The 26,942-nt window shown below is 39.8% G+C and overlaps 1 protein-coding gene across 2 annotated transcripts; it reads right to left on the bottom strand.

Moving 5' to 3' along the window:
- LOC308689484 (uncharacterized protein) lies at positions 1–26,942 on the bottom strand. Of its 2 annotated transcripts, none has more exons than XM_081363208.1 (25): positions 26,893–26,942; positions 25,888–25,994; positions 25,716–25,805; positions 24,778–24,896; positions 23,886–24,005; positions 23,376–23,457; positions 23,225–23,292; positions 23,068–23,142; positions 22,905–22,956; positions 20,963–21,050; positions 20,750–20,879; positions 20,542–20,661; positions 17,703–17,855; positions 12,879–13,002; positions 12,101–12,176; positions 11,672–11,846; positions 8,314–8,592; positions 7,880–8,077; positions 6,809–6,889; positions 6,426–6,521; positions 6,149–6,331; positions 5,516–5,731; positions 5,091–5,297; positions 4,805–5,009; positions 1–368 (listed from the first exon to the last, which is right to left on the bottom strand). In XM_081363208.1, the coding sequence occupies exons 1-24, from the start codon at positions 26,934–26,936 to the stop codon at positions 4,872–4,874; spliced, it is 3,021 nt and encodes a 1,006-aa protein (XP_081219334.1). In that variant the 5' UTR covers positions 26,937–26,942; the 3' UTR covers positions 1–368; positions 4,805–4,871. The 2 variants fall into 2 exon arrangements, with proteins under 2 accessions (XP_081219334.1, XP_081219335.1); XM_081363209.1 differs by having other exon boundaries at positions 8,314–8,496.

The following is a 26,942-nucleotide window of genomic DNA, read 5'->3' as shown; positions in this document are numbered from 1 at the left end:
GCTAGTGAAGAAAGACTTTAATAAAATAGTTTGGGAAAGACACACTGACACAATCTGCTCACACAGAATCATGATAGTAAGTTCAGAACACATAGTACCACAAGATTATTTATTTAGAATCATATTTAGAGCAATAACATGAATTTAGGACAGGCCCTAAAGGTTACATATACTAAAATGAAATAAATCTGTCAGTTTTACTCTGATTTTATTTTATTTTTATACCAGAAAAACACACAGATGTTTATGATAAAGAGTGAGTTATTTGTATTCTGACAGCACAAGATTCTTCAGTCTTCAGATTCCCAGTGCGTCTTCAGTCACATGACCTCCCAACAGGAGGTTTCCCGTCACACACAGGCCATCCGCTGAAACACACACACACACACACAGACTTTAAATGCGATCCTGTGAGAAACGCTGATGGCGTTCACATGCGCATTAAGAATGGGTTCTATAGGTTCTAACGTTATGTGCGTTTGAATATATGTGCGCAGGTTTGTAGTTCCCTACAAGCCAAGCCTAAACAAACTACTTGTCTTTCCTTATAAATTAAGGAATAGACTGCATATGAGATTTTACGCCGTTGATTCCCATTGTAGCTACCCAATTTAAATACCTTTTTACAAACGCAGCAAAATCCTTCTTTATTTTGACCACCAACCATGTTCTAAATTAAATGGGTTTCCATCATAGTTTGTGCATGACGAATTACCGGATAAAAAAAATTATCCACCTCAGTTTTTTGCGCATATGTTTTTTTTATGCTGATTTTTAGAATTTATGCAGATCTTCGAGTTTCCATCCAGCGGCTTTTTTGGTGATAACAAAAATAGAGCATACAAATAGGTGAATTGAAAGTGTATACGCCTCAACTGAGCATGAACGTTTCTTATGCATATTTTAGAATTTATGCGCATCTTGCCTTTCCATCCAGCACAACCCTGACATCACAAAATTTGCATAATAGTATGAAATCAAAGCTATTGGTTCACCCAGAACGATATCTGCTCCACCCATGGTCACAATATAACAATAAATAGTTTGTAAATAAAATGAATATATGTAATAAAATAAAAAATAAAATTACACTGATGTAAAAAGACTGAAAGTGACAAGACCTCATTTTAATCTTTTAACTCTCAAAAAACTATTAAAAAAACATGTTCTTTAATGTTTGCTTAAAATCTTATCAATTCCCATCCCTATGTGAAGACAGTAAAATTATATCAATAATGCCACTGGCGATTCTGCTTATCGATCCGATTCTTTAACGATTCTCTTATTGATTCTTGATAGCACTGTGTGGAAAAATTTAGTCATATGCTTTAAAATAAATAAAACCACTTGTTCTTTTGAAAAGCTTAAACTTGAGTCAGCAAACTGTACTTATGTAATTTATGTAATAAATAGAACCATATTGTAAAGTGTTACTGATTAGTTATACACCGATTCAGACGTCTCCTGAGTATACTGTTGGAAAGATCAGTTGTTTTAACCATTCATTAAAATTAATCGGTTCAAAGGAGTCATTAGTTCGCAAATTGGATGTGTCATGTGCGTTGTGTGATTATCCCAGCGGTTAGGACATGGACATCCAAGATTTGTGTCAACACAGAAAACATTTCATCACTGGATAGTTTTTTTCATTTAATTAAAGTGTTGTTTTATGTCAGCTTAATGTCCGGAATGCTTTTCAGAGAAGATAAGGCAACTTATTTAGCACAATTCACACCCAGCGGTAATTCAGGAAAAAAAAATATCTCCGAATGCTCCACATGAAACTTGGTCTTCCGACCTTTTACCATCGTGTCGATTTATTTTGATTAATATGTGCGAGGGAGAGAGAGCAAGACAGCGCTTAGTTTGGAGATGGTGAAGTCTTGTTTACACTTTCGCCTGGCTCTGAAGAGCTCTCTCTCTCTGCTCGTTCTTTCAGGTAAACATGCGCCCTGTCACAAGAGCTGCAGTTCATCTACATTACTCACCGATCAAATAAGACTTTGGCGGGACAAAAAAAAAATATCACTTAGGCGGGCGTTAGCGTCGAGGGCATACAATATCGATTGTTCATAAAACTTAGAACCCGTTCTCGAGTGGAACCAGTTTTCAATTCGCATCCCTAGTCATGACACTCAACAACAGTAATACTGCTACAAACGTGTACTTAAAAAAAAGAAAAAAAAAGACAAAGTTACCACCCTTGCAGGCTAAACCATGACCACTGTGTGTTTTAACCTGTTAAGCTGCAACCCCACTTTTGAAAAATCCCAAGAAATGACATACCCAAACTGAAACAGATACAGTTCATGAACCCTTTGTACTAAAAGCACAAGTATGATCTCATTTGAAAGCTGACACCTGGCAGTTTATTGTAATGTAGAATTAATTATTGTCATAATGACAAAAATTGTTATAAATAGCTTCAAAGTTTTGTAAAGTTATTAGAAATTATTTTTTATGAAACATCCTCATGAAAATAAAATTGAAGTTGGCCCTGGAGCAGTCTAGAAATGCACTACAGCTAATGCCACATGTCTAAACATTTTATGTTTAAAATCTTAAGATAATAAGTCCAAAACTCTGTATTTAGTGAAATGTTTTTCAAGACCATGTCATGTGACTTTATTTTGATTTGATGCTAAAATGCTACTGATATTTAGTGTCATCTTCTTACCATCTATGCAGTATATTGTCTTTATTGTTTTGTGGTGCAAACGAGCCCCATTCAGTCTCAGTCTCCCCCTGCACACATTCACACCTCTCCAGCCAGGTTATGGCTCTAAATATGCATTTCTTTTGTCTGCATTAGTTACTAACGACTGGCTATTCACATGCTATTCATATGGTTTCAGTCACTAATTTATTTTCTCAAAGTTCACCCTTACATTCTAAACTGTTTTAAATGCATTTCTTGAATAAAGAAACATTTCTGTAAGCATTCAAAAAATAATAAAAATATAACTTCTAGGTGGCAGGTGCACCTAGGGCTAGCTAGCATGTTAGCTTAGCACACCATCAATACACGACAATTTATGAGATTAAAACCATGTTTGTGCTTATAAACTTACTTTATAAAGCAAATCGAGTATTTTAAATAATTTTCTGTGATCTAATTTGGCTACAGATAAAAAAATCAGACAGAAAATATACTATTGTATACTGTTCTGCACAATGATAGTCTATATAGATTAGCATTACATTATAAATATAATCTATTATTATGGAAATACCTGGCATGGATTGAAAAACACAGGTAACTCAAATATCATAGCAAACATGTTTATTGTCTTCAAAACGACTGTATCTCCATGTTACAGCCATAGTTACAGCGCGATCTCTTGTTAGCTGTGTGTGTGTTCGAGGCTTCCTGGATTGTCACATGATTATGGCACTTCTTCATGTTCTAATACTGTGCACAGGGCGGCGAGGGCGCCCTCATGCTATTGGTATGAATTGAAAACGCATTAACAGAGTATACAAACGCTCATGATGATTACATCGACGCATTTGGGTATAAATTCAATAAATATTATTCCTGTCTATAGAAATCTGATGTAAACCTATGAGAATATATCAATATTTCTCCAAATCTGCACATTTTTTAGCTAAAAGCCCGGAAGGACGTTGTTTTGTGTATCGCTGTCATGACGACGGCACGGGAGTTTTTTTATGAATGAAAGCGGCTGACGCGCATAATTCATATCAAAGGTATCGACTCATTTTTTCATTTCATAACTCCTGACACAAATTAAGAAATAACTGTCGCTATAAGTTTCTCAGAATACAATAGTGGTCAAATTCTGAAACTTGAGTCTTATATCTTTGTAATGATGTATAGTTTGTCAAGGTATAACATTAAATCTGATAGTAACTTTGAACTATTTATAAAAAAAACCGCTTCAGTGCGCCCGCGCTCTGGCAACGGTTAACAGGTTAAGAAAAGTACTTCAGGTAAACATGCGCCCTGTCACAAGCGCAGCAGTTCATCTACATTACTCACCAATCAAATAAGACTTTGGCGGGACAAAAATTCACTTTGGCGGGCGCTAAAACAAGTTCAATGCAGATAATTAAATGCGACCACATCAAATTTTAACTCGCACATTCTCAAAAAATGGTCGCAGTCTGGAACCCTGAAGGTGCAGTCTGTAAGAATGACAGCTAGTGGTCGATATCGGTACTGCAGTCCAAATTCAAAATATCAGAGATCGTCGTTTCCACGGCTCCTCAGACTCGATGCTAATTTGAAGCCATGCAACAGGAACGAGCGCAATTGACAACAAAAGCCGAGGAGACTTGCGTATTTTAATGAGTTGATTTATCTGCGTTTTAATATGCTCTCGTTCATAGAGATTTTTAGATGGATAGAGGCTTTTTAGGCAGTGTGGAATCAGCAACCTCTGACCCAGTTTGTTTACTCATTTCCATGGCTGCAATACGCTGTGTTTCCCGCCAACTGGAATCCCGGGCAGTTGAGATACTATTGGCTGAACTGGCAGTGGGCGGAGTCACACAGACCAAAACAAAAACCGACTGACAACACGGAATGTGTAAAATAACAGTAACAGCAAAAAGAACCAAAAAAAAAAAAAAAGTTAAACTGGCTGTGTTTTTCAGAGAAACGGGGATGTGAACTTAGCATGTTTCCTGAATTTCTGCAACCATATGCTTTAGTAGAGCAAAAAAAAAAAAAAAAAAAAAAAAAAAAAAAAAAAAGTTCCATACACCTTAAAAAAAATATTTGCATGGACGAAATTGTTCACAATAAGATGCACATTACATAAATTCCTCTGCTCCGTACCTTCATCTGCTTCTGCGTTCTCTGCAGTTGCAGCGACAGACTGAGATTGTCCTGCAGGAGTTCAGCCTCAGTTTTGGGGAAGTGTGCCGTTCAGCGCTTTCAGCAGAGTCACAGTCTCTCTCCTCAGATCCTTCAGCCGCCGCTCAGACTCAGATGACGCTGATTTGAGCGCCGAGATCTCAGACTCGCAGTCGTTCAACAGAGCCTGTTGACGAGCACAGATAGGTCAGGAAAGAGGAGCAAGACAAAAACATATTAAAACCATTTCAAAACATGCATTACTCACAATATAATGCGCTTTCAGATGCTCGAGGGCTTTAGAGCGACGCGCGATCTGTTGCTCGTGGAGCTGTACAACAGCGGCGGACTGAGGAGACTGTAGCAGAGCCGTAAGATCCTCGAGCGCACGAGTCCTGTGCTGACGCTCCTCTGACACGAGCACCGAGTGTTTGGCTACACCGTCCTCCAGAATGCTTAGAACACACTCCAATTTCTGATGAACACACAAAATAAGATACTTCAGTACCAGAGAGTAACATGGAAAACTACAGTCAAGTAATTTCTTCACTCATCAGTATGGAGTGCCACAAGGCTCAGTACTAGGACCGTACAACAACCGTAGAATTATTCAACGTAGAACAATTTGTGAATTGAGTAAACATGAAGGGTGTTTGCTGGTGGCCTGTTGCCAAACAATGAACATGATCACACCTGCAGGTACTGTTGTCGTCTTTCCACCAGATCTGAGAGTCTCTGATCCCAGACCTGTTGTAAGTCGTCCTGAAGTGACGGTGAAGCCAGAGCCGGAGCGCGAGCCGTGAGGACGAGCAGGTCCTGCAGTCGAGACTCCACGAACAAGGTCACGTCACGCTGGATCTCCGTCTCAAAGTGAGTCTTGCAGCACTGCGCTAGTCTCCCGTACGCCTCCTGCAACATCGTGTTTCGCTTACGTTAACAATTCAGTAGGGGTGTAACGATACCCTCACGTCACGATTCGGTATTATTGCGATACTCCAAGACATATGAATACAATAATTCAAGAAAATACAGAATTATTTTAGACTAATCTGCTTGCACTGTCACTGACTAGATATTTAAAATAACGTAGGCCACTTTTTACTAGTAACATCAGACATTTGGCATTATCAGGACCACAGATATTCCCCCATTGCATTATTATACATTATATATAGTAGTTTAATGTAGTATTGACACTAAAACTCTGTAAACTATACACAATACATAGTCACTATCCACAATACATAGTTGCATTTTTGTATTGCGATATATTGTTACACGGAACATGTTCAAATGAGATGATTTCGCGTCTCTGCCGACTCCTACCGCAATCTCGATCAGCGCGTTGTTCAGATCAGTGGTTATATCCGTGTGCATGGCGTGCATGCTTCTCTTCGCCACTGGAATGAACTGAACTAGCGGATAGATCACAGCCCCCTCTTTGCAATTCAGGGCCTCTAACGCATCAGTGGGACGAATGATGATCATCTGCAGCCTCTCAAAGGATGCCTTCACATGGAAGTAAAACCTCATGTCAGATTTCTGGTCAAAGAGTCTTGAAGTTCACATGTAAACCAAATGTTTCAGACGCATCAGCATTTACCAGCAGCTTCTCCTGAGACGCATCAATCTCAGAAATCAGATGTTTGGACTGCGTGTTACTGACAGACGACACACTAGCGTTCACCTCAGTGAGAGACTGAAACACAATGACACTCGGCTTTAAAAACAAGTTAAGATTAAAAGGGATAGCTCAGCCAAAAATGAAAACTCATTTACTCCCATGTTGTTCCAAACCAGGCTAAAACCAAACTCTGGTTAGAGGGACAAAAACATCTCTGGTTAATATGAAAAACGCAAATAAGATATTTCTTATGAAACCTAAGGCTTATGGGTTTGGAACAATGAGGGAGAGTAAATGACAGAATGCGTCTCATTTAAGCTGAGATCTGGTTCTTCAGGGTTGGAAACACGACTCAGGCTCACCAGACTGAGCGAATGGACTTCAGACTCCAACAGGATCTTCTGCTTCTCCAGTTGCTCTGCTTTAGACCCGATGTGTGTCAGCTGTGGTGGAGAACAACAGGGTTAACACAAACATACGCTCACTAACCAGTGAACACTTCCCTGCACTGAAGTCTGATCTACGGTCACACACACTCTTGAAGGGACAGATCACCCAAAAATGGAAAACTTGTGGTTCCAAACCCGTAAGACTTTTATCCATCCTAAAAACACAAATGAAGATATTTTAATGAAATCCGAGCGATTTCGGTCCCTCCACTGACAGCTACGCAACTTCCACTTTGTCGCTTCAAAAAGGTTCATAAAGCGATCTAATAGAGAGAGAGAAGAAAACTAATCCATATTAACTGAATATTCTGAAGCGACTCGACCGCTTTATATGATGAACAGATCGTGTGCGTCGATTCAATCTGTTCATCATTAAAGCGATCAAGTCTCTTCAGAAGATTTGGACTAAACCACTCGATTCATATGAATAGTTTTACGATCTCTATGAACTTTTTGAAGCATCAAAGTGGCAGTTCTGTAGCGGTCATGAAGATGAACAAAAGTCTTATTGGTTTGGAACGACATGAGGGCAAGTAAATGATGAATTTATTTTCAGGTGAACTGACCCTTTAAAATTAGATATGGTTTTTCCCACTTCGGTAATACGGGACGGGATTTTTTTTTTTTTTTAACGCAGGAGGAAAAACTCCGGTTATAAAAATACCCATGTCCGTGTGGACTAGGCCTAAGGGCCTGTAATATTATAATAAGACCCTATTCATACGTCAGAAGGAGAGCGAAATCTGATGGGATTATTTTTAGACATGCTTGCAGAGAAAGGCTCACCAGAACACAGTTACTGGGTTTCACTTTTCACGTTTTCCGAGTCGGTAGAAGCGCCGATTACAGCACTTAAACACGGCATAAGTCAGATTTTGCATGATATGTCCCCTTTAATCGTCTGTAAGAGTGCGCAGTCTGTGAGTATATAAAGTCTTTGCTTATAGTCAACAGAATGTCTAAAGGGAAAGTGAAGCATCTCACCATCTCGCTCTTCTCCATCAGCTCTCTCTGGATCTGCTCTCTCTCGTCTCCGCTGACCCGCAGAGACTCCAGGAGCCGGTCTCGCTCTTCAGTCAGAGCGCTAACGTTAGCTTCAGCCGTCTCCATCGCCGCTAGCTTCTCCTGCTGCTCTCTGGTTCTCTCATAAGACAACAAAAGATCCTCACGAAGCTGCAGCATCTGATGAGAGAGAAGAAACTGGGGCTATGGATGGATGCGCTTTGATGGACTTCCAAAAAAATATATACCAATTAACTCCCATTATAAAGCTCGGAAGAGCCGGAGCATTTTTTAATATAACTGTGTTCATCTGAAAGAAGATTGTCATATACACCTAAGATGAGGGAGAGTAAATCATGGGCTAATTTTCATTTTTGGGGGAACTATCCCTCTAGGTTGAACTCCTCAAGACTCACGATGTGGTCCTTCTCCTCCAGGTCTCTCCTCAGCTGGCTCTTCTCCTCTCGGCTGAGCTTCAGGATCTCCAGGAGCTGCTCTCGCTCCTCACTGACGGAGGCCAGGCTGCTCTGCAACTCCTCTCGATCGCTCTCCTTCTCGAACAGCAGATGCTCTCGCAGCTGCTCTCTCACCTCGACCAGCTGGGGATCATGGGAGAACGGGGATTTAACAGAGAGGATCTGGTCCCTCTCCCGCTGGATCTGGTCCCTCTCCCGCTTAATCTGGTCCCTCTCCCGCTGGAGAAGACCTTTGACCTTCATCAACTGGAATCATCAACTGAAATCTATGCAGATTACCAAAAACACGACACATTTATAGTGATGCTGATGAGGAGAGAAAAATAATCAGCAGCCCCTGCACTTACATGCTTTTAAAGCTATTGTTATCCAATTGTTTTGGCCTTCAAAACATCTTAAAATGCACATATGTAGATCAGAGAAATCTAAATTTCTCAGGGGTTCCCCCTAACCCCCGACTAGCCTACCTCACATTCGGGACCTCTGTGATGATAAAACCCTGCCGTCTTCATGTTAATGAAACTAGTTAATAGTGAGTATTAGACCCTAAACTAAAGTGTTACTTTTAAATCATACCCTCATTGGGGGCTGAGCCACAGACACACACTGATTCATGTTCCACACTGGTCACACACACTTCAGTTCAGTTACAACCAGGTGCATATTTGTTGATATTTTGTGTTTTGAAAAAGTTTGATTCATTGTTTTGACTCCTAACCTCCTAATATTCTACATTAAAAACTGTAGTCTTTTTATATGGGCTAGTAAAATTCATTTCGGGCTACCAAAATCTGAAGACTACCAGCCATTTTGAAATTTTGCGAGCCCTGTAAAGAGAAAACATCACTGCAAAAGGGGATACGCATTAGACTTGCTAGACGGTGTCCCACCGCGGCACCACCACTAGTGTTGTCACGATACTAGAATTCTAACATCAATACGATAGTTTGAAAAATATTGATATTCGATACAATGGAGATACCATGGAGAAAAAAAACTGCCACAATATTAAGGGGGTATTTTTTATTTTTTTTTTAACCCTCTGAGGTCGACAAATGCGCCAGCGCGTTTTGCTGGATTTTCTCCACATTGTAGCACAATAAACTTAAATTGCTCCGTCATTTATGGTCATATACAGAAAAAAGAAATATAAAAAAAGAATCTGTGATATTTCTCCTTTTGTATGTGTCCACTTACAATCAAATCAAAACATTGTGCTTTTGTAAAATAAAGAAAATAAACAGGGTGTGCGTTCTGCCTCTCCGTCGCGGTGAACTTTTTTTTCTTGAGCACGTCTATAAACTGAAACAAAACTCAGCGAATACATGTCACACATTTATGAGCCATATATCTTTATAGACATTTAAGTGTGTACTTGTCTGTCTTGTCTACTTGGATTTAGTCTGTCTCAGTTTTTTCTGTTTCTTCATGTAATCACAGATGGACTCGATGATGGTGAGATCAGATCATCCTGGCTGTTGTCAGACTCCTTGTGCATACACAAATCTCACTGGATTATTACAATTAATTGCAAAAAGAATGTTTGGAAATGTAAACTGATATTTCCTACTGACACTACAGCAAAAGATATAAATAACTGACTTACAGCCATTTTTGGGGCCATTTTTGGGGTGGGGATATTAACATGCCTAAGACTTTTGGCGTTAGACGTTAGATCCGGGCGTCAGTCTTTCAAGTGCTTTGCTGTATTAGGCCCCGATCACACCTAATGCGTTTTTCAGGTTTGAAAACACGAGGCACACAGCACTGCCCCAATCACACAGAACGAGCAGTGCGCTGCGTGTAAAGTATGGACTAGTGGTTCGTTTTAGGATGGGAGCACTACAGAAAGATTCCGGCCAGAGAATCCTTTATCAGCTTTATTCTCAAGGTCAGGATGCCAATATACAAGTTCAAGTGTATGTGGTTTTTCATAAAACGCACACAACAGTAAAGAAAGGGGTCTCTGAAAATCCCCCAATCTTCTCTCATCATCCCCGAACACGAACGACTGAGCAGCGCGCTGCATTTCCTGTCCAGGCGCAGTTCACGTGATGGATCGTTCAAACGCACGTAGGAAACCTCAGCGCTGAACAAATAGGCTTTCAGACACTGCGTTTGTTATGTTGCTAGGCAACCACTGAAACAGCTGTCCTGTCAGTCAAGTAAACGTCAAATCAGCCTTTTATTAAACTTATTTACTCTGTTAACATTGTGGTAGTTACGGTTCGTGAAGTCATTAAGCTCCTGGTAACCCGTGAGAGCACCACAAGATTATCCTCCATCATCGCACTCTCCGGCGTTCAAGCAACGGTAGCTTTCATCACTACAGCGGAAGGCCCGCCTCTCCATTCATTCGATTGGACAGTGGGAAAAAAAACGCAATGACGTCGGGCGCTTTTTCCGCTCGGAGTTGCTTTTTTTCCAACTTCAAAAACGCGAGGCGTCTGGGGCACATAAACAGCGTGCAGAACATTCGCTGGAAACCAATTGAAAATAGACGCCTCTCACTGCAAAAAACACGTCGGGTGTGATCGGCTCCATTCACGTTTGCTATTTAACCAGAGCGAATGGGATGAGCGCGCGTGTGGTGTTTGTCAACACGCCTTTGGAGAGAAGTGAAAGTGACAGCTCAGCTGGTATCGGTGTATCGATACTTCGGGAAATTAGTAGTGGTACCGTTCAGATATTTCAGTATCGATTTTTATTGAAATAGATATTTTTGACAACACTAACCGCCACCCACTGTCAATTTGATTTATTTTAATAAAATGATTTAGTTCAGTTAGAGAACAGAAACTACAATTAAAAACTGAAAGTGTCTAATAAATCATGAGCTGAAGGAGTCGCAGCACAGATCAGCAGGAGTCAGATCTCATTAATCACGAGATTGAGGAGTTGACTGACAAGATGATGGAATATTTGGTGTCAAAGCAAAGCGAATTTGTCATTGTACTGTTTTGTTGTGTTTTTCATCAAGGATAATAGGCTAATGAACTCGCCCTTCAAGCAATCCACCCTTGAATTGGCACTAATTTGAAAGTGAAACTAAAATGCACACGGACGTGGAGCAAACGTTTTCAGTTCATTACTATGGAAAAACTCTTGCTCTGGACCGCACCATTACGAGTGCCCATGTGCATTTTACTTTTGTCTTCAATTTAGCGTTTTAAAAGCCCCCTTCTGAGATACCGGTGTCGTCACAAGCCGATTAACCGGTGGGAAAATATCCTCACCACCACATCCCCAATACGCATAAAACAGAAGTGCATTGTGGGGACTAGAGCTCGGGTTGTACCTGTGAGTGCAGGAGGGCTTCTGAAGGCTTCTCCAGCTCTGCCAGCTTCAGCTCCAGTGCGACGCTCTTCTCCTCGGCTCTGCGTTTGCTCTGAGTCTCGGCGTCCAGCTGACGCTCCAGAGACGCCACCTTCAGCGCCAGCTCGTTCGCCCGGGGAGAGTCGAGGAAATGACTCCTGAACACAGAGGAGAAATGACAGAAACATGCAACTTATGCTGCAGAAGAGCATGCGAGGACTGCTGCTAGAGCTGACCGATTAAGCAGTATTCACCAGTATTCGCAGTTTACATGAAATCACACTTACATCGAGTTGGCTTATCGCGATTATGAAAACTTTTATCAGTAAACAGTAAACTTGGAACAACTCAAGCCGATTTAAACGCCCCATTAGAGAGTAAAAGCAGTGTTATATTGATGATGCGTCCTCACCCGTCCGAGGAGCTGCGGGCCGTGATGCTGTTCGTCTCCATGTTCGGTTCAAAGCGGCTGTCGAGCTCATCCACATCTGGACACAAAACACCACAACTGAGCAAACGCCTCATGAACCCTTTATCTAGTGATGGACACACAAATCTTCTTGGCTTGACTGGAATTCAGCAATCAGCGTCGCGTTTTTAATGGGAGTTAAAAATAATTGTTAAATGAGCCTGTCTTTAGATGGACCAGTTGGTTTGCATTGCCGTCTTATGCTTAATTACAATTAATTTGATAAAGCAAAAAAAAAAAAAAATATATATATATATATATATATATATTATATTATATTATATTATATTATATTATATTATATTATATTATATTATATTATATTATATTATATTATATTATATTATATTATATTATATTATATTATATTCTTTTAAGACAAGAGGGATTTAGGAAGTTGAAGGTTATCCTAGGTTATTTTAGGAAGTCATTTATTGTTCAACTTGTATATTTAAAGGACACAAGTTTTGAATTACTCAGACTGAGGAAAACTGTCAAAAACAAGAAACAGACTAAAAGAATCAAACATTTATGATGATTTTTAAGAACATTCTTTTAAATAATTAAGTAATAAATAAGTCTCCAGTCCCTGGTGTGGCACTGACCATATTAAGGTTTTTCGGCCAAGCCTTTAATTCTGAACATGACATTTACGTGCTTCACAGCGACTGCAGAATAACCTCCAAATGCAAGCAACTTTCTCAAGTGTTGAGACTCATACCCTCTCCAGGCAGAGAGCAGTCGGCTCTTCTCTTCTTGATGCACGGCTCAGCGAAGCTCATGTCAGTGGAGCCGGGATCTTCCTCCAGCAGATTCCCACCCCACGTCACTCTCCGCTTGGGAACCTGTGCGATCAAATGCAACAATCAGATCCACGGCCTTCACGAACACGGAGCAGTTACGATTAGGGCTGGGAATTAAAAAAAATTCTTAAGGTCAGGAATCAGATACTTGTTATAATACTTGTAATATGACTTTAAACGCGGAATGACTCGCTGTTTTCTGTGTTGCACACATCCAAAGTAATTTTAAACTATTCAAGCGTGAGACGAATCGCTGTTTTCAGTGCAGGCGTGAGTAAAGACAAAGATAACACTCACCTAAAGGATTATTAGGAACACCTGTTCAATTTCTCATTAATGCAATTATCTAATCAACCAATCACATGACAGTTGCTTCAATGCATTTAGGGGTGTGGTCATGGTCAAGACAATCTCCTGAACTCCAAACTGAATGTCAGAATGGGAAAGAAAGGTGATTTAAGCTTTTGAGCGTGGCATGGTTGTTGGTGCCAGACGGGCCGGTCTGAGTATTTCACAATCTGCTCAGTTACTGGGATTTTAACGCACAACCATTTCTAGGGTTTACAAAGAATGGTGTGAAAAGGGAAAAACATCCAGTATGCGGCAGTCCTGTGGGCGAAAATGCCTTGTTGATGCTAGAGGTCAGAGGAGAATGGGCCGACTGATTCAAGCTGATAGAAGAGCAACTTTGACTGAAATAACCACTCGTTACAACCGAGGTATGCAGCAAAGCATTTGTGAAGCCACAACACGCACAACCTTGAGGCGGATGGGATACAACAGCAGAAGACCCCACCGGGTACCACTCATCTCCACTACAAATAGGAAAAAGAGGCTACAATTTGCACGAGCTCACCAAAGTTGGACAGTTGAAGAGTGGAAAAAATGTTGTCTGGTCTGATGAGTCTCGATTTCTGTTGAGATATTCAGATGGTAGAGTCAGAATTTGGCGTAAACAGAATGAGAACATGGATCCATCATGCATTGTTACCACTGTGCAGGCTGGTGGTGGTGGTGTAATGGTGTGGGGATGTTTTCTTGGCACACTTTAGGCCCCTTAGTGCCAATTGGGCATCGTTTAAATGCCACGGCCTACCTGAGCATTGTTTCTGACCATGTCCATCCCTTTATGACCACCATGTACCCATCCTCTGATGGCTACTTCCAGCAGGATAATGCACCATGTCACAAAGCTCGAATCATTTCAAATTGGTTTCTTGAACATGACAATGAGTTCACTGTACTAAAATGGCCCCCACAGTCACCAGATCTCAACCCAATAGAGCATCTTTGGGATGTGGTGGAACGGGAGCTTCATGCCCTGGATGTGCATCCCACAAATCTCCATCAACTGCAAGATGCTATGCTATCAATATGGGCCAACATTTCTAAAGAATGCTTTCAGCACCTTGTTGAATCAATGCCACGTAGAATTAAGGCAGTTCTGAAGGTGAAAGGGGGTCAAACACAGTATTAGTATGGTGTTCCTAATAATCCGTTAAGTGAGTGTAGAGCAACTCTTAACCCTCTGGGGACCAAAAACGCACCTGCGCGTTTTGCTCGGTTTTTTTTTTTTAGCAATGAAAATAAACACTAAATGCTCTGTTCATTTTGATCTTTCATTTTCGTGTAATACATCAATCGATCCTGTTCAGTTTCTATTTTTTTTTCGTATACTCACAATAAAAATAAAGTGTTTTGCTTTTTGACAAAGAAAAATTAACATGATGCGATTTCTGCCTTCTCTCTGTCAGTAAACTCCCATTTGAAACGCGTTCGAAAATGATCTATAACTAAAATTCAGTCAAACAGGCAAACAGACCCACGGGCATAAAGCTTGAGATCGCATCTTTTAAATGAAGTAATTTATATAAAAAACTAGTATTCTCAGCTTCTGTAATCTGTATAAAAAGAGAGCGACTCCAGTCTAGCTCATTACGAGCCATTCAAAAGTAATTTGACCACTCCCCGGAGAGCGCGTGCTATTCAAACGCTAATTCTGAGAACGCCCACGTCAGCTGTAAAAAAAGCGCGTTGCAATCGAGTGAGGCATAATATAGCCTACCTTATGGAGAAAAGTTTCCTCGGAACAGTGCTGATATGAGGAGCAATATCTCCTGATATGAGGAGCAGATGCCGCTGAGGAGTGAGGTAGGCTGTTTTCTTTTCTCAATGTTGATGTGGAATAACGTTATGGAATAACGTTAGTGTAGGCCTATGCAAACCGCAAAAAGATGAATCGCATTTCTATAATATGACTCGCCTTTCTGTGAGATGAATGAAGGGTACATATTTGTAAAGACTGTTTAGCCTAAATATAAATCGCGCGTCTGTGTGTGAAAGAATAAACTGCTTTGCTATAGCCTACTGAGATGAGTAAAAATCGACTGGAATATGTTGAAATAAAATGTATTTGTATAAGCAACGTATTAAACTGCAAATTAGCATTTATATGCCCTAATATTTCATAAAAACAACGTTACAGTCAGTCACTTGTTGACTAGATTTGGGTACAGTTTTTAGGCTACTGTAGAATATACTGCCACATCAAATAAGCTTTTGTTTAGCAATTTCTGCTCATATCTAACGTTATATATATATATATATTTATTTATATTTATATATATATGCTATATTCAAAATAATGAATACATATGATAAAATAATGTATTTTTTCTATAATCTTTTTTTCTTTTTGCCTATAATCTTTTTTCTTTTTTACAAAGAAAGAGTACACTTGAAATATTGTTGAAATTGTAATTATTGTTGTAATTGTAACATTTTTAATAAAATAGCAAAACATATTTACAAGATAGATGTAAGCGAAATCTTAAATGGTCAATATAAGTCTTCTTCTAAATACATCTTTTGTCCTTGCATTGTGGCTCAGTCAGTGTCACACCTGAATGAATGGCTAATTATGCAGAGTCATTATGCAGAGTGGGTGGGGCATTGTAATCTAAGGCGTAAACTAGGGCCGGGACTCGATTAAAAAAATTAATCTAATTAATTAGAGGCTTTGTAATTAATTAATCGAAATTAATCGCATTTTAATTGTATATAAATTAGGGCTGTCAATCAATTAAAAATAATTGTGTTGAACATGTTATTGAAATAAAGTTCAAATGTTCAAAGGGTGAGCATTGAAATAATTGTGCCTAGCAAATAATCAATACAATACAATTGAACATTATTAAATTATTGAACATTATTAAATTATACATTTGATATTAAACATTAAATTATAAACATTATTTACACTTGCTTTACAGGTTTTTAACATTACTTCGAAAATGCTGAAATTTAAAGTTTGAGATGTTTTTCATCTGTTTTAGAAAGTATTTTTAGACTTTTGTTTTTTCAGAATAAAACTTGTTTTACAATCTTGAGCATGTGTTATATTTTTATTAAATGTGTTTAATTAAGCCATTGCTGCAAGTAATTTGACAGTTAACAATATTTTAGTGTACAGTTAATCATAAATTCAGTCAGCATTGTCATGACTCATTATCCCATGATGAAAGGTAATACGGTGAAACAACGTCACGATATCAACGTTGATTCAATTTGCAAAACCGAAGCATAATATATCATTGGTTCAACAACGTCGACATACAATCTTTATTCACCCATATTGAAAGAAGAGACGGTGAAACAACGTCACGAAATCAACAATGAAACAACGTCACGATTTCAACGTTGATTCGTTTTGCACAATCGAAACATAATCCAACATTGATTCGACCTTGGTCCCTTACGTTCACCGGTGAATCAACGTTGAAATGCCGGGTGTTTTTTTATAAGTAAATGTTCCAATCAATGATCCAGGCAGCGCCAGCGCGTTCTCGTCTCCCTCCTTCATTTTAACGGCTCCAGGTCCAAAGGTCAATACGGAATGGATTAATCTGCGTTATTTTTTCTCAGATTAATTAATCGAAATTAACGCGTTAATGTCACGGCCCTAGTGTAAACTACCCCCCCCCCCCCCCCTCGCATATTGGCTTTCCAAGCAAAACCTGTTTTACACCATTTAAATCAATGTATTTTTTTTTGTGAACGATAAAGCAAGACTATTTTCACATAATTTTGAAGCTAGAACTCAAAGGGACAACATCCATTAGTCAAAAGTCTTGTGGACACATATTTAATATGTGTTTTGTGGTCTCAATTCAGCAACTTTCATTTAAATTTTTTCCAATAACCACGCATAAACATTATTCTCTTAAAAATACAAACATCTACATACACGTTGCTCGCATATTATGGTAGCCATGTTTGTGCTATATAGAGTGAATTTACACCTTTGCCATTAACAAGTTTATAAATAACTGAAAAAAGCACAAATGTCAGAGCATGTCAGAACATCTCAAGAACCCCAAAAACAGCTTGGTCCCCAGAGGGTTAAAGTGACAGCAGCCTAATATTCCTGCAGCCATCTCTATAACACTAAAAAAACGACAAAAAAAACAAAACAAAAAAAAAACCTGGTTCTAGACTGAACAACATTTGTAACTATATTTTCATATGTATATTTTATTTAAAAAGTGCAGTGTTGGCTATATTGTTTTTCTATGGTATTTTTAAACCATGCAAACATTCCTTGTTTAAGCGTTCTTCAGCCTGTTGATTTTTGTTCATGATATTAAGCTACAATTAAATGTTTTGCAATAAGACAGAATCGAAACAGGAACCGTTAATTCAAACGATACCCAACGCTCGATACGACTGGTGAAATGGGTCACCTTCGAGATCGGGGCGACGTTTGAGGCAGTAACTAGCAGCTTGGTCAGGTTCTTGATCCGGTCCTGCTGATCTCTCTGGAGCTGGTCTTTCTCCTGCAAAAGCTGACGCAGCGACTCTCGCTCGGCTTCAGTCGTCTGAATGACAGAGGACACCTGTGAGAGGAGATGGGGAAGAGATCGTGTTATGACCGGTGTAGTGTTTCCTCATGTGCAGTATATCCAATGAACTACGTACACAGAAAGTCACCGGAGAGAACCGACCGTTTATTCATACAAACAAAGCGGCTACTGCCGCTAGCAACAGTGGTTTTCAAACCCTGGGTCGCGACCCTCGGGTGGGTCGCGAGACTTAAAATATGGGTCGCCAGGACGATTTAAGGAAAATATAATTAAATTAAAAAACAAAATTTGTTTTCATAAAACCATAGTCTATATAAAAGAAACACACACAATATGGCTATTTAAACAATTAATAGATTAATAAAACGAAAGAAAAAAAACTGACAGCATGCTGCTGAGTTTGGTTCGTTTGGCGCGGTGCCTCACAAACAAGTTGACGGAAAGGAAACCGAGACCGCAGTTTGTTTATTTTCTTTATTTTACAAAAGCACAATGTTGTGTTTTATTGCGAGTGTACACAAATATAAATAAATACGTTGCAGTTTCGAATGATGTCCTGAACAAAATAACGGAGTATATTTAAATGATTCCATCGTGCCGGTGGCGCCTCACACGCATTCCAGCACTGCAATCTTGACATCGCAGCCGGTTCATTATCAAAATAAAATAGTCAACCTCACATAAAAATTACACTGCTCTGTTTAAATAGTCAATAGCCTACAGTTCGTGCCATTCAGCGTAAGCACCGCTCCACTGTGATGTTTCCAAGCACATTTTTGCGCATGTGAAGAGGGTGATTTTCTGAAGAGGGATCGATATTGGAACATGAGTGAAGTACAAAGAAGCCCACGAGCGTAATTTCCAATGGGGACAGGGGGGACATGTCCTCCCCACTTTTCAAAATCCAAAATCCCGTTTGCTATAATTTGTTTATATAGTGTGCACGCGATGTTCCCAGACGCGCGCGCCTCGGTCCTGCTCCTCCGTGGTATCGCGTTTGCGGCACAGGCGATGAAACGCCAGAAACAACAACAGTAACTAAGCTATCGTTATATGATCCCGCTCTTATTCGTGCAAATGCTTTTTCATGCGCGACAAGACAAAAGAGAACACGCTGTCAGTGAATGTCCTCCTGACACACACACACACACACACGACCCACAGATAGACGCGCGCCAGTATCAAGTTCTCTTTCGCGCTAGAACGAACAACACACATGTATGCCATGTCCGTTTTGTCGAGTATCCTCACAATAACAGTCTTAAATGAGTTAAATAAAATCTTAAATTAAAGTAAAGAGTAGTGAGAGAATGGGATGCGTGAGATCGTCAGCTGTGGCTGGTCCTAAAGTGGCAGCAGCTAATTCTCGGAGAAAATTACTAACTGCTCTTGACTAAAGAATGCTTGTAGCTTTAATAAGGATTTATCTATATTTAGTTTATAATTTATGCAGTGCAGAATGTTTTGATAATCATATTCAATTTTTTGTATATTTCATACTTGTTAGACAGGAAAGGCACAGGTAAATATGACATTTATAATGGGTTTATGTAAGGTTTGTTTTAAGTTCACTTAAATTAAAAGTTTTTATATTTTTTGAAGCCTAATAAATATTTAAAATTTGGGGGGATATTCATTTTCATTTTTTCTTATAAGCCTATAATAAATAATAGTTTAGCATCCAAATAAATCGCGAATATGGAAAAAAATGTATTCGAATGAGAGAGTTACGTGTGCCCAACGCCGCTTACTTTCACTTTCGCTTTAAATTATTTCGCTTTGGCTTGTTTATAGATATATATATATATTTTCATTCTTGTTCTGTTCTGAATATCATTAAATTTAAAGGATTTGTTGTGGAATATTTTTAGTGAATTTTTTAAGCATACAGCAAACGATAGTAGGCTATTAATTGGTTAAAATTCTTACAATGGTTAATGGTTTACCGGTTCATTAGCATCCCTGTAGCTTTAGCTAGATCAAAAGAGTGCAGAATCAACTTTGCGTTACGATCGCGTCACGGATAAGCCACTGCACGTGCATCATCAAAAGCGGTTGTTAACAAAAGGCTTAAGAATAGGCCTATATAGGCCTATGGGTCGCGTCAATAAAAAAAAAAAAAAAAAAAAGGGTCGCTCTTGAAAAAGTTTGAAAACCACTGCGCTAGCACATGCAGGCCAGACTTCTTCACCTTCACACTCCAATAACCCCCTTTAACCCCCAGGTGGCCCTCTAGTGGAGACAATAGGTAATTACATCACAAATGGATTATGCACAGCAAATGCATTAAACACTACATCACAACCGGACAACTGTCAAACCTGTGATGTACATGCTCACATAATACGCATGTGCACCGTCACGGTTTTCACAGATTCATGGTTTTGTAGTTTACACGGAGATAAAGTTGTTTTGCACCTTGGAACCAGTTTCAAAGTTTGCGTTCTCGAGCCCTAAACACTGTTGTTGTGCGAATGAGCGGCCAGAACACAGTAAAAGTTTCCTGTGAGAACGGTGTCGTGTTAGCGGCCCCTAAGTTAATAACTAATTTTAGTAATGGAAGTGAATCAAAAACTAACTTCATCTGGACAATAACTTTATTCTAGAGCTGTTGTAAAGCCTGAACAATCTCTGTTGCTGTAATCTCCTGTTATCACTGTAAAGCTGCTGTGAAACACTATATTGGTTAAAGCGCTGTATAAATGGAGACTGGACTTACCTCTTGTAGACTGCGTCTAAGATCAACAATCTCGTTGCGGTATCTCTTCAAGAGCGCTCCTTCATCAGAGACCTCCGTGACGCGAGGGTCGTTCTTAATGCGCTTCGCTGCACTGGCAAACTTTAAACCGCAGTAAGAGCACAGATGAGTTAAGCACATCTCCCCATATCAGAGCGGACAGCAGTGAAGAAGCGCATGGTCCTCGTACCTGTAAAGTGCGGACGGTCTCGTCCACAGTGGCTGGCGTGATGGTGCAAATAATCACAGTTTTGGCATTCCCACCCAGAGAGTTCTTAAGGATTCGGGTCAGCTTACTGTCTCTGTAATTCACAAAGCCCCTTTTGGATGGAACGGAAACCAGACATTATTGTTTGCTACGGTTTGCCACCAAAAACAGGGTGAACGTCACGGAATAACTCACTTCTGACTCTCGTCGGATAACTTCTTAATGACTTGACGCAGGACGAACAAACTGCGGTTTATGTTGCACCCTTCTTTCAGCCGGGCTCCTGAAACAAAAGAGAGCTTTCAACACACAAATTCATTAAATCAATAGTTATATGTTAAGCTTCTCCTAAATGGCTCAAACTTTGGCTGTATCCGCTCATTTGTGGAACTCTATGCCACTTACCGGCTGTGAAAATACTAGATTTTATGCTTTGAAAATATACATTTGGATATTTAGACGTTTTACAAGATTTATTTGTCAAGGTTTAGTTTTTTTTTTTATAATCATTGTGAAGTATCATTTTTGCGATAATGCTTACAGCCATTGACTCGCACTCCTTTCACTCACTGTCTGTGTGCGCGCGCAAGCGAGTGAGTGAGTGTGTGCGCGCAAGTGTTAATCTTTTGCACTCAATGTTTTTTTTTAATGACTATTTGTGCCAGGTTCAAAACACACAGTATTTCTGACTGTTACGATAGTCCCTGTTGTGCGATTTTGACTCTTGACTCGTCAGACTACCCTTGCATCCCAACCAATCACCACTTGCTCTCATTAGCGGCGTGTGTGATGTCATCAAGGCGGCGGAACTAGCGACTAACCTCCAGAAAGAAGAGCGTACACAAGCGATGGCTTCTGAAGCGGCGTGTTTTGTACTGGCTGTCTTGTCAGAAAAGCCCCCAAAAATAAATAAGTTTCGTGGAGATTTGGCAACTATACGCCAGCGTTGATGAGGTTTCCTCGAGGGACTGTCATGACAGAGACGCTTCAGAAACCCAGTGAGAGCTGGAAACGGCTTTAACTAGCAAGTCATATTCTCCTTCGCTACAGAGAAAACTTGGATATACAATCACAGAGGCGTATACATAATCAAATGTGCCAGATTCGTAATCTCCATTTCGTCATGTTTGAAAGCTGTGTAGGGAAGAGCTCCTGTGCTCCTATTGGTCACAGATGTGACGGAACCGGTCATGGAGGACCGGGAAAAATTAAACATGCTAGTCTTTATGTCGAGACATTGTGAAGCGCCGCGTCAGTTGTCATCCACTATACGAGACAAAATGATCGGTTCTTGCATCTCGACAGTCATTGTCGTTTGCGAATCATTACGACTCTCTACGAGCGTAAAATCGGGTAGTTTGCCCATTTAATTCCAAAACCAGCAACTAGGGCTGGGTAACGAGTGCGATACTTTTTAGGTACCGACCGAATTGCCTCGATACTATAGAGTATCGAATAATGACTTGATATGATGACAATGACAATTGACAGTGCACGGAGTAAACATAAGAGCAGGAAGTTGCTCCGTCTTTGACTGGTAAATGAAGAGATAAGTTACCTTGTTGATCACTCTGACAGCGTTTATATTGCAATAATGACCTACTGAATGTACACTGCCATTCAAAAATGTGTTGGTTAGTCAGAATCTTTTTTCAGTAAGGATGCATTAAAGTTATCAAAAGTGACATTAAAACATGTGTAAATGGTACAAAATATTTCATTTTTAAATAAATGCTGTTCTTTTGAATTTTTTATTCAAAGAATCATGAACAAATTTAGCATAGTTTCCAAAATATTAAGCAGCAAACTTTTCATATTTCTGAAGGATCCTGTGACACTGAAGTAATGACTTTGAAAATTCAGCTTTGACATCACAGGAATAAATTACATTTTGAAATATATTCAAATAAGATTTTAAATTGTAATACTATTTCACAATATTGTGTTATGTAATTGGGTAATGTGTTATGTAATCTTGTTAAAATGGATTTCATAAAATTGTTATCGGAAAAAGTATCGTTAGGAATCGGTATCGAAACTGAGGTATCGAAATTGGCACCGGATCGAAAGATTTTGAACAATACCCAGCCCTACCAGCAACAGACTAAAGGAAGAAACAGTAAAACACAGTCATTACCCTCAGCTCCCGTCTGACTCGCCCGTTCAGCGCCGGCAAGATCCACCAAGTTCTACAGAAACGGGAAACAACGACACACTGACTAAACGTAATAAATGTTGCTCATCCGAATGCCGTCAGTGAATGAAGTCACACAGAAGGGTGGTGTTGGTGTTGAACTCACCAGATGTGACACAATGAAGGGTCCATCAGCGTTCTCCCCCAACGCCGGATCGCTTCGGTCACGGCTCTCCAGGATCTGACAGAACACAAACCAGAGGAACTTACACAGTCCAAATAAACCAGACTCCAAACACACTGCAGATCACATCGCCTCTTACCATCCGGAAAATGGTGTGAGAGCGGCTGCCGCGCTGGTTCATGTTAGTTTTCCTATAATGCCGGTTTTCTGTGTGAATCAAGTGAGGATCAGAGATAAGCAGCGCGGTACAGCAGAATAAAGAACGAGCGAGTCAATGAGAGCAGCTTTACTTTCTCCTTTGGTGATCCAGGACAGGGCTTGTTCCGGAGACGTCACCGTCTCTTCGGTCAGATCAGCCACGTACACGCTTTTCTGTGGACAGTCAGAGGGATCGTTCACTCAGATTAATTAGCCCATGATTCACTCACCCTGAAGCTGTCCTAGGTGTATATGACATTGAATACAATCGGAGTTATTAAAAATGTCCTGGTTGGAGCTTTAGAAGCTTTTGAAGTCCATACAAATGCATCTGTCCATCATTAAAGTGCATCTATCAATGATATGCATATGGACAGATGCACTTTTATGGACTTCAAAACAGAAACAGCCATTCACTGCCATTATAAACCAGGACATTTTTTAATATAACTCTGTGTTCGTCTGAAAGAAGAATGTCATATACACCTAGGATGACCTGAGGGCGAGTAAATCATGGGCTAATTTTCATTTTTGGTTGAATTACTCCTTTAAGATCTGAAACTACACTCGCATCTTCTGTACGAGTCCAACCGAACACTCACATTGTTCCCTTCCCGGATCTCCAGGGGCCTTCTCTTCCAGCTGTCGCAGAGCAGATCCGTGACCGTCTCGTTGTAGATCTCCATATAACTCACGCGCAGGAGAAACTCCTTATCCGGAAACTGGAAGAAGACACAAAGAAATAAAGCTGTTAAATGCTCACTGCCAGAAAAGGCCTTGGTTAATGAACCATTAACACATGTACAAAACAGACGTACTGAAATTAACTACTCTTCGCCCCAAAAAGACAACGCCGTCATTAGTGAGGAAAAGCCTGGAGCGTGAGCTCTGTAAACCGGCTCAGATCTCAAAACTTGTGGTAAAACTGGACTTTTAAAGCACTACCTTTGGGTTTCAAGAACTACAATCAGAGATCTCACTTATCAAACCATATCTTTATTATCTTTCAAATGATAAAAAAAAAAAAAAAAAAAAAAAAAAAGTAAATAGACAAATGAAAAACAAACGAATAAAACAATTGTACAAATAAAGTGCAGCACATGCAATGACTGTGGAAACTTTCACCTTTGAAAGGATACCATGACAAAGATAGTTTCCTCATTCAAACTGCTAATTTTTCTCATGAATATATGATTGACATGAAGAATGAAAGCTGTATTATATACTTGGATATTTATATGAGCAATATCACGCTCGTAGTCGTGCAAAGTGTCTCTATATCAGACGGGCTGCAGAGTTCATTTTGAGTGAAAAGATTGTTTCATCGATAAAATTAAACAAGTTCATTATTGCCTTTCAATAATTCAAGCCCTTTTCACCTTTTCATAAATATGGCTGCTTTCATGGGTTTTCCAGGACTTTCAAAAAGTCAAATTCAAGTACGCCAAGCACTTCGTACGAACCCTGGCAAAAGGAAGATTCGCAGACACTTACATTTTCAATAGTTTTGAAGACGTCGGCCATGGCGAGAGGAATCACTCCAGGGTTATGCTCGCTTCCCATCATGGAGAAAGTCTTTCCGGATGATGTCTGTCCATAGGCGAATATCGTGCCTGAAACAGGAGATGATGCATTCAAACTCTGAGTAAGTGCACAACATGCCTCTAGTGCACAATATACTACACCCATTATGTTCATATAGCATGCATTTCTATTTCCTGTAGTTGAGATTGCACCATGTCTTAAACGATTAGTTCATTCCAGGATGTTTCTCCATATAGTGGACTACAGTAGGGTAAGCAAGAATAAAAATGTATATAGTTTATAACCACAATAAGTCTTGCACTAGCTGCGATGCGGCACGCATTACGTCATCAGGTTGAAAGGTCACGCGTGTTTCGGTTCAAATGTAGGATAGGGTGAAAAACTCCAGCTCAATTTCTCCTCCAACTTCACAATCGTCAGACATCGCTGTTTTACATTTTATTTATTTAGTAAATGGCATTTGATTTAGTCTTTGCACGTTCGCTTTGTAAATATTGGATGGTACTTTCGCCTACATCACGCTTGACCTTTCAACCTGATGACGTAATGTGTGGCGCATCACAGCTAGTGCAAGACCAGCATGTGTGGTTTATAAAAGTGTTTAGTTCTAAAATGTCGGCTGGTTTGTCTAGATGAGACTCTTATTCCTCGGCTGGATCGTGTCGAGACTTTGAAGCTGCACTGAAACTCACATCTGGACCTTCGACCCGTTGGACCCCATTGAAGACACTATATGGAGAAACATCCTGGAGTGTTTTCCTCAAAAATATCTTGGATGACGTGGGGGAGAGGAAATTATCAGGACAATTTAATTCTGAAGTGAACTACTGTAAGTTCAGAGGGATCAGCCAATCTGATGTGATGAACTACAGATGTTCCGGCCTCACCGTTATAGCCTTCGACTGCAGACACGACCAGGGGCTTGGCGATGTCCTGGTAGAGCTGTGCGGTGGTCTCCTGGGCGCTGAACACTCGTTCTGATACACAACAGGGTCAGAACACACACACACACACACACACACACACACACTGGGGAAGATCCACTGAAGCTCAACTCACCGAAGCTGAAGCTCTTAGTTGGAGTGCCGTCCTCATCAAGTTGATGGATGGCTTGCTCATCGGCTCTCCAGAAGAGCTTCACCGGCTCCGAACTCTCGGACTGCTCTCTGAGAACATCAGGATTATCAGCACATTGATGTCGAAACACTGAAAATCAACTTTAAGCATGGAATAAACGAGCCGTATGGAGACTGACAGACTGTCGCTCGTTGTAAAACCTTGTAACCAAACACTTGATGGACCCCATTGACTTCCATAGAAATTTAAAATACTATGGAAGTCAACGGGGTACTATTTGGTTATATACCTTCAAAATATCATATTTGTGTTCAGCAGAAGAGAGACATTCATACAGGTTTGGAACAACTTGAGGACGAGTAAATGACATTTTCATTTTGATGTGAACGATTCCTTTAAGACTGGTCATAACTTAGTATGGCATAATTTGAACATATGATTACCAGCTAGTTGGTCAGATTAATATTTAAGCTTGTTTCCGCCAATAAAAAATAAATTAAAAAAAAGTAGGCCTAACTGGGACTTTTTTCCCCTCACAATTGCGTGATATAAATGCACAATTGTCATATATATATATATATATATATTAACTCAGAATTGTACTTTATAATCTTACAATTTTGAAATAGGTCAAAATTGCGAGATACAAACTCACAATTGAAAGATAAAAAGTAGCAAAATCTTTTAAAATGTTTTATTCAGGGGCGGACACAAGCGTTCATGGGTTATTAACGTTAGTTCCTAAGACACAGTCTGGCCTCTGGTAAACCAGCGACATATAGATATATTATTAATGAATTGTGCATAATCCGTTTTTAGAAAAGGTTTACCTCAGAAAAATTATACAACAAAAACAGCCTTTGGTGCTGATTTGTGATTGTGTCATGACTGTTCACTCATCATCCGCAGTGAATCCCTCAGCAATACCTCTAGACTGCTTTTGAAGTCAAATTCACCTCCATACTGTAAATATTGATATTTTCTTACCTTTTAATCAGGGCCCTGAGCCTCACGCACACCCTAACCGCCATTTCACT

This window comes from Scardinius erythrophthalmus (assembly GCF_964197995.2).
Source record: "Scardinius erythrophthalmus genome assembly, chromosome: 4".
Classification (NCBI taxonomy): Eukaryota; Metazoa; Chordata; class Actinopteri; order Cypriniformes; family Leuciscidae; genus Scardinius; species Scardinius erythrophthalmus.
This window is presented reverse-complemented; position numbering and strand designations above follow the sequence as displayed.

Bases quoted from the DNA above. Each gene is read 5' to 3' on its own strand.
- LOC308689484 (XM_081363208.1), bottom strand. From the start codon at position 26,936: ATGGCGGTTAGGGTGTGCGTGAGGCTCAGGGCCCTGATTAAAAG. The intron at 22,957-23,067 runs GTGAGTTCAACA...CCGTTTCTGTAG, and splicing joins CCTTCATTGTGTCACATCTG to AACTTGGTGGATCTTGCCGG. The intron at 8,593-11,671 runs GTACAACCCGAG...GGTCTTCTCCAG, and splicing joins AAGCCCTCCTGCACTCACAG to CGGGAGAGGGACCAGATTAA.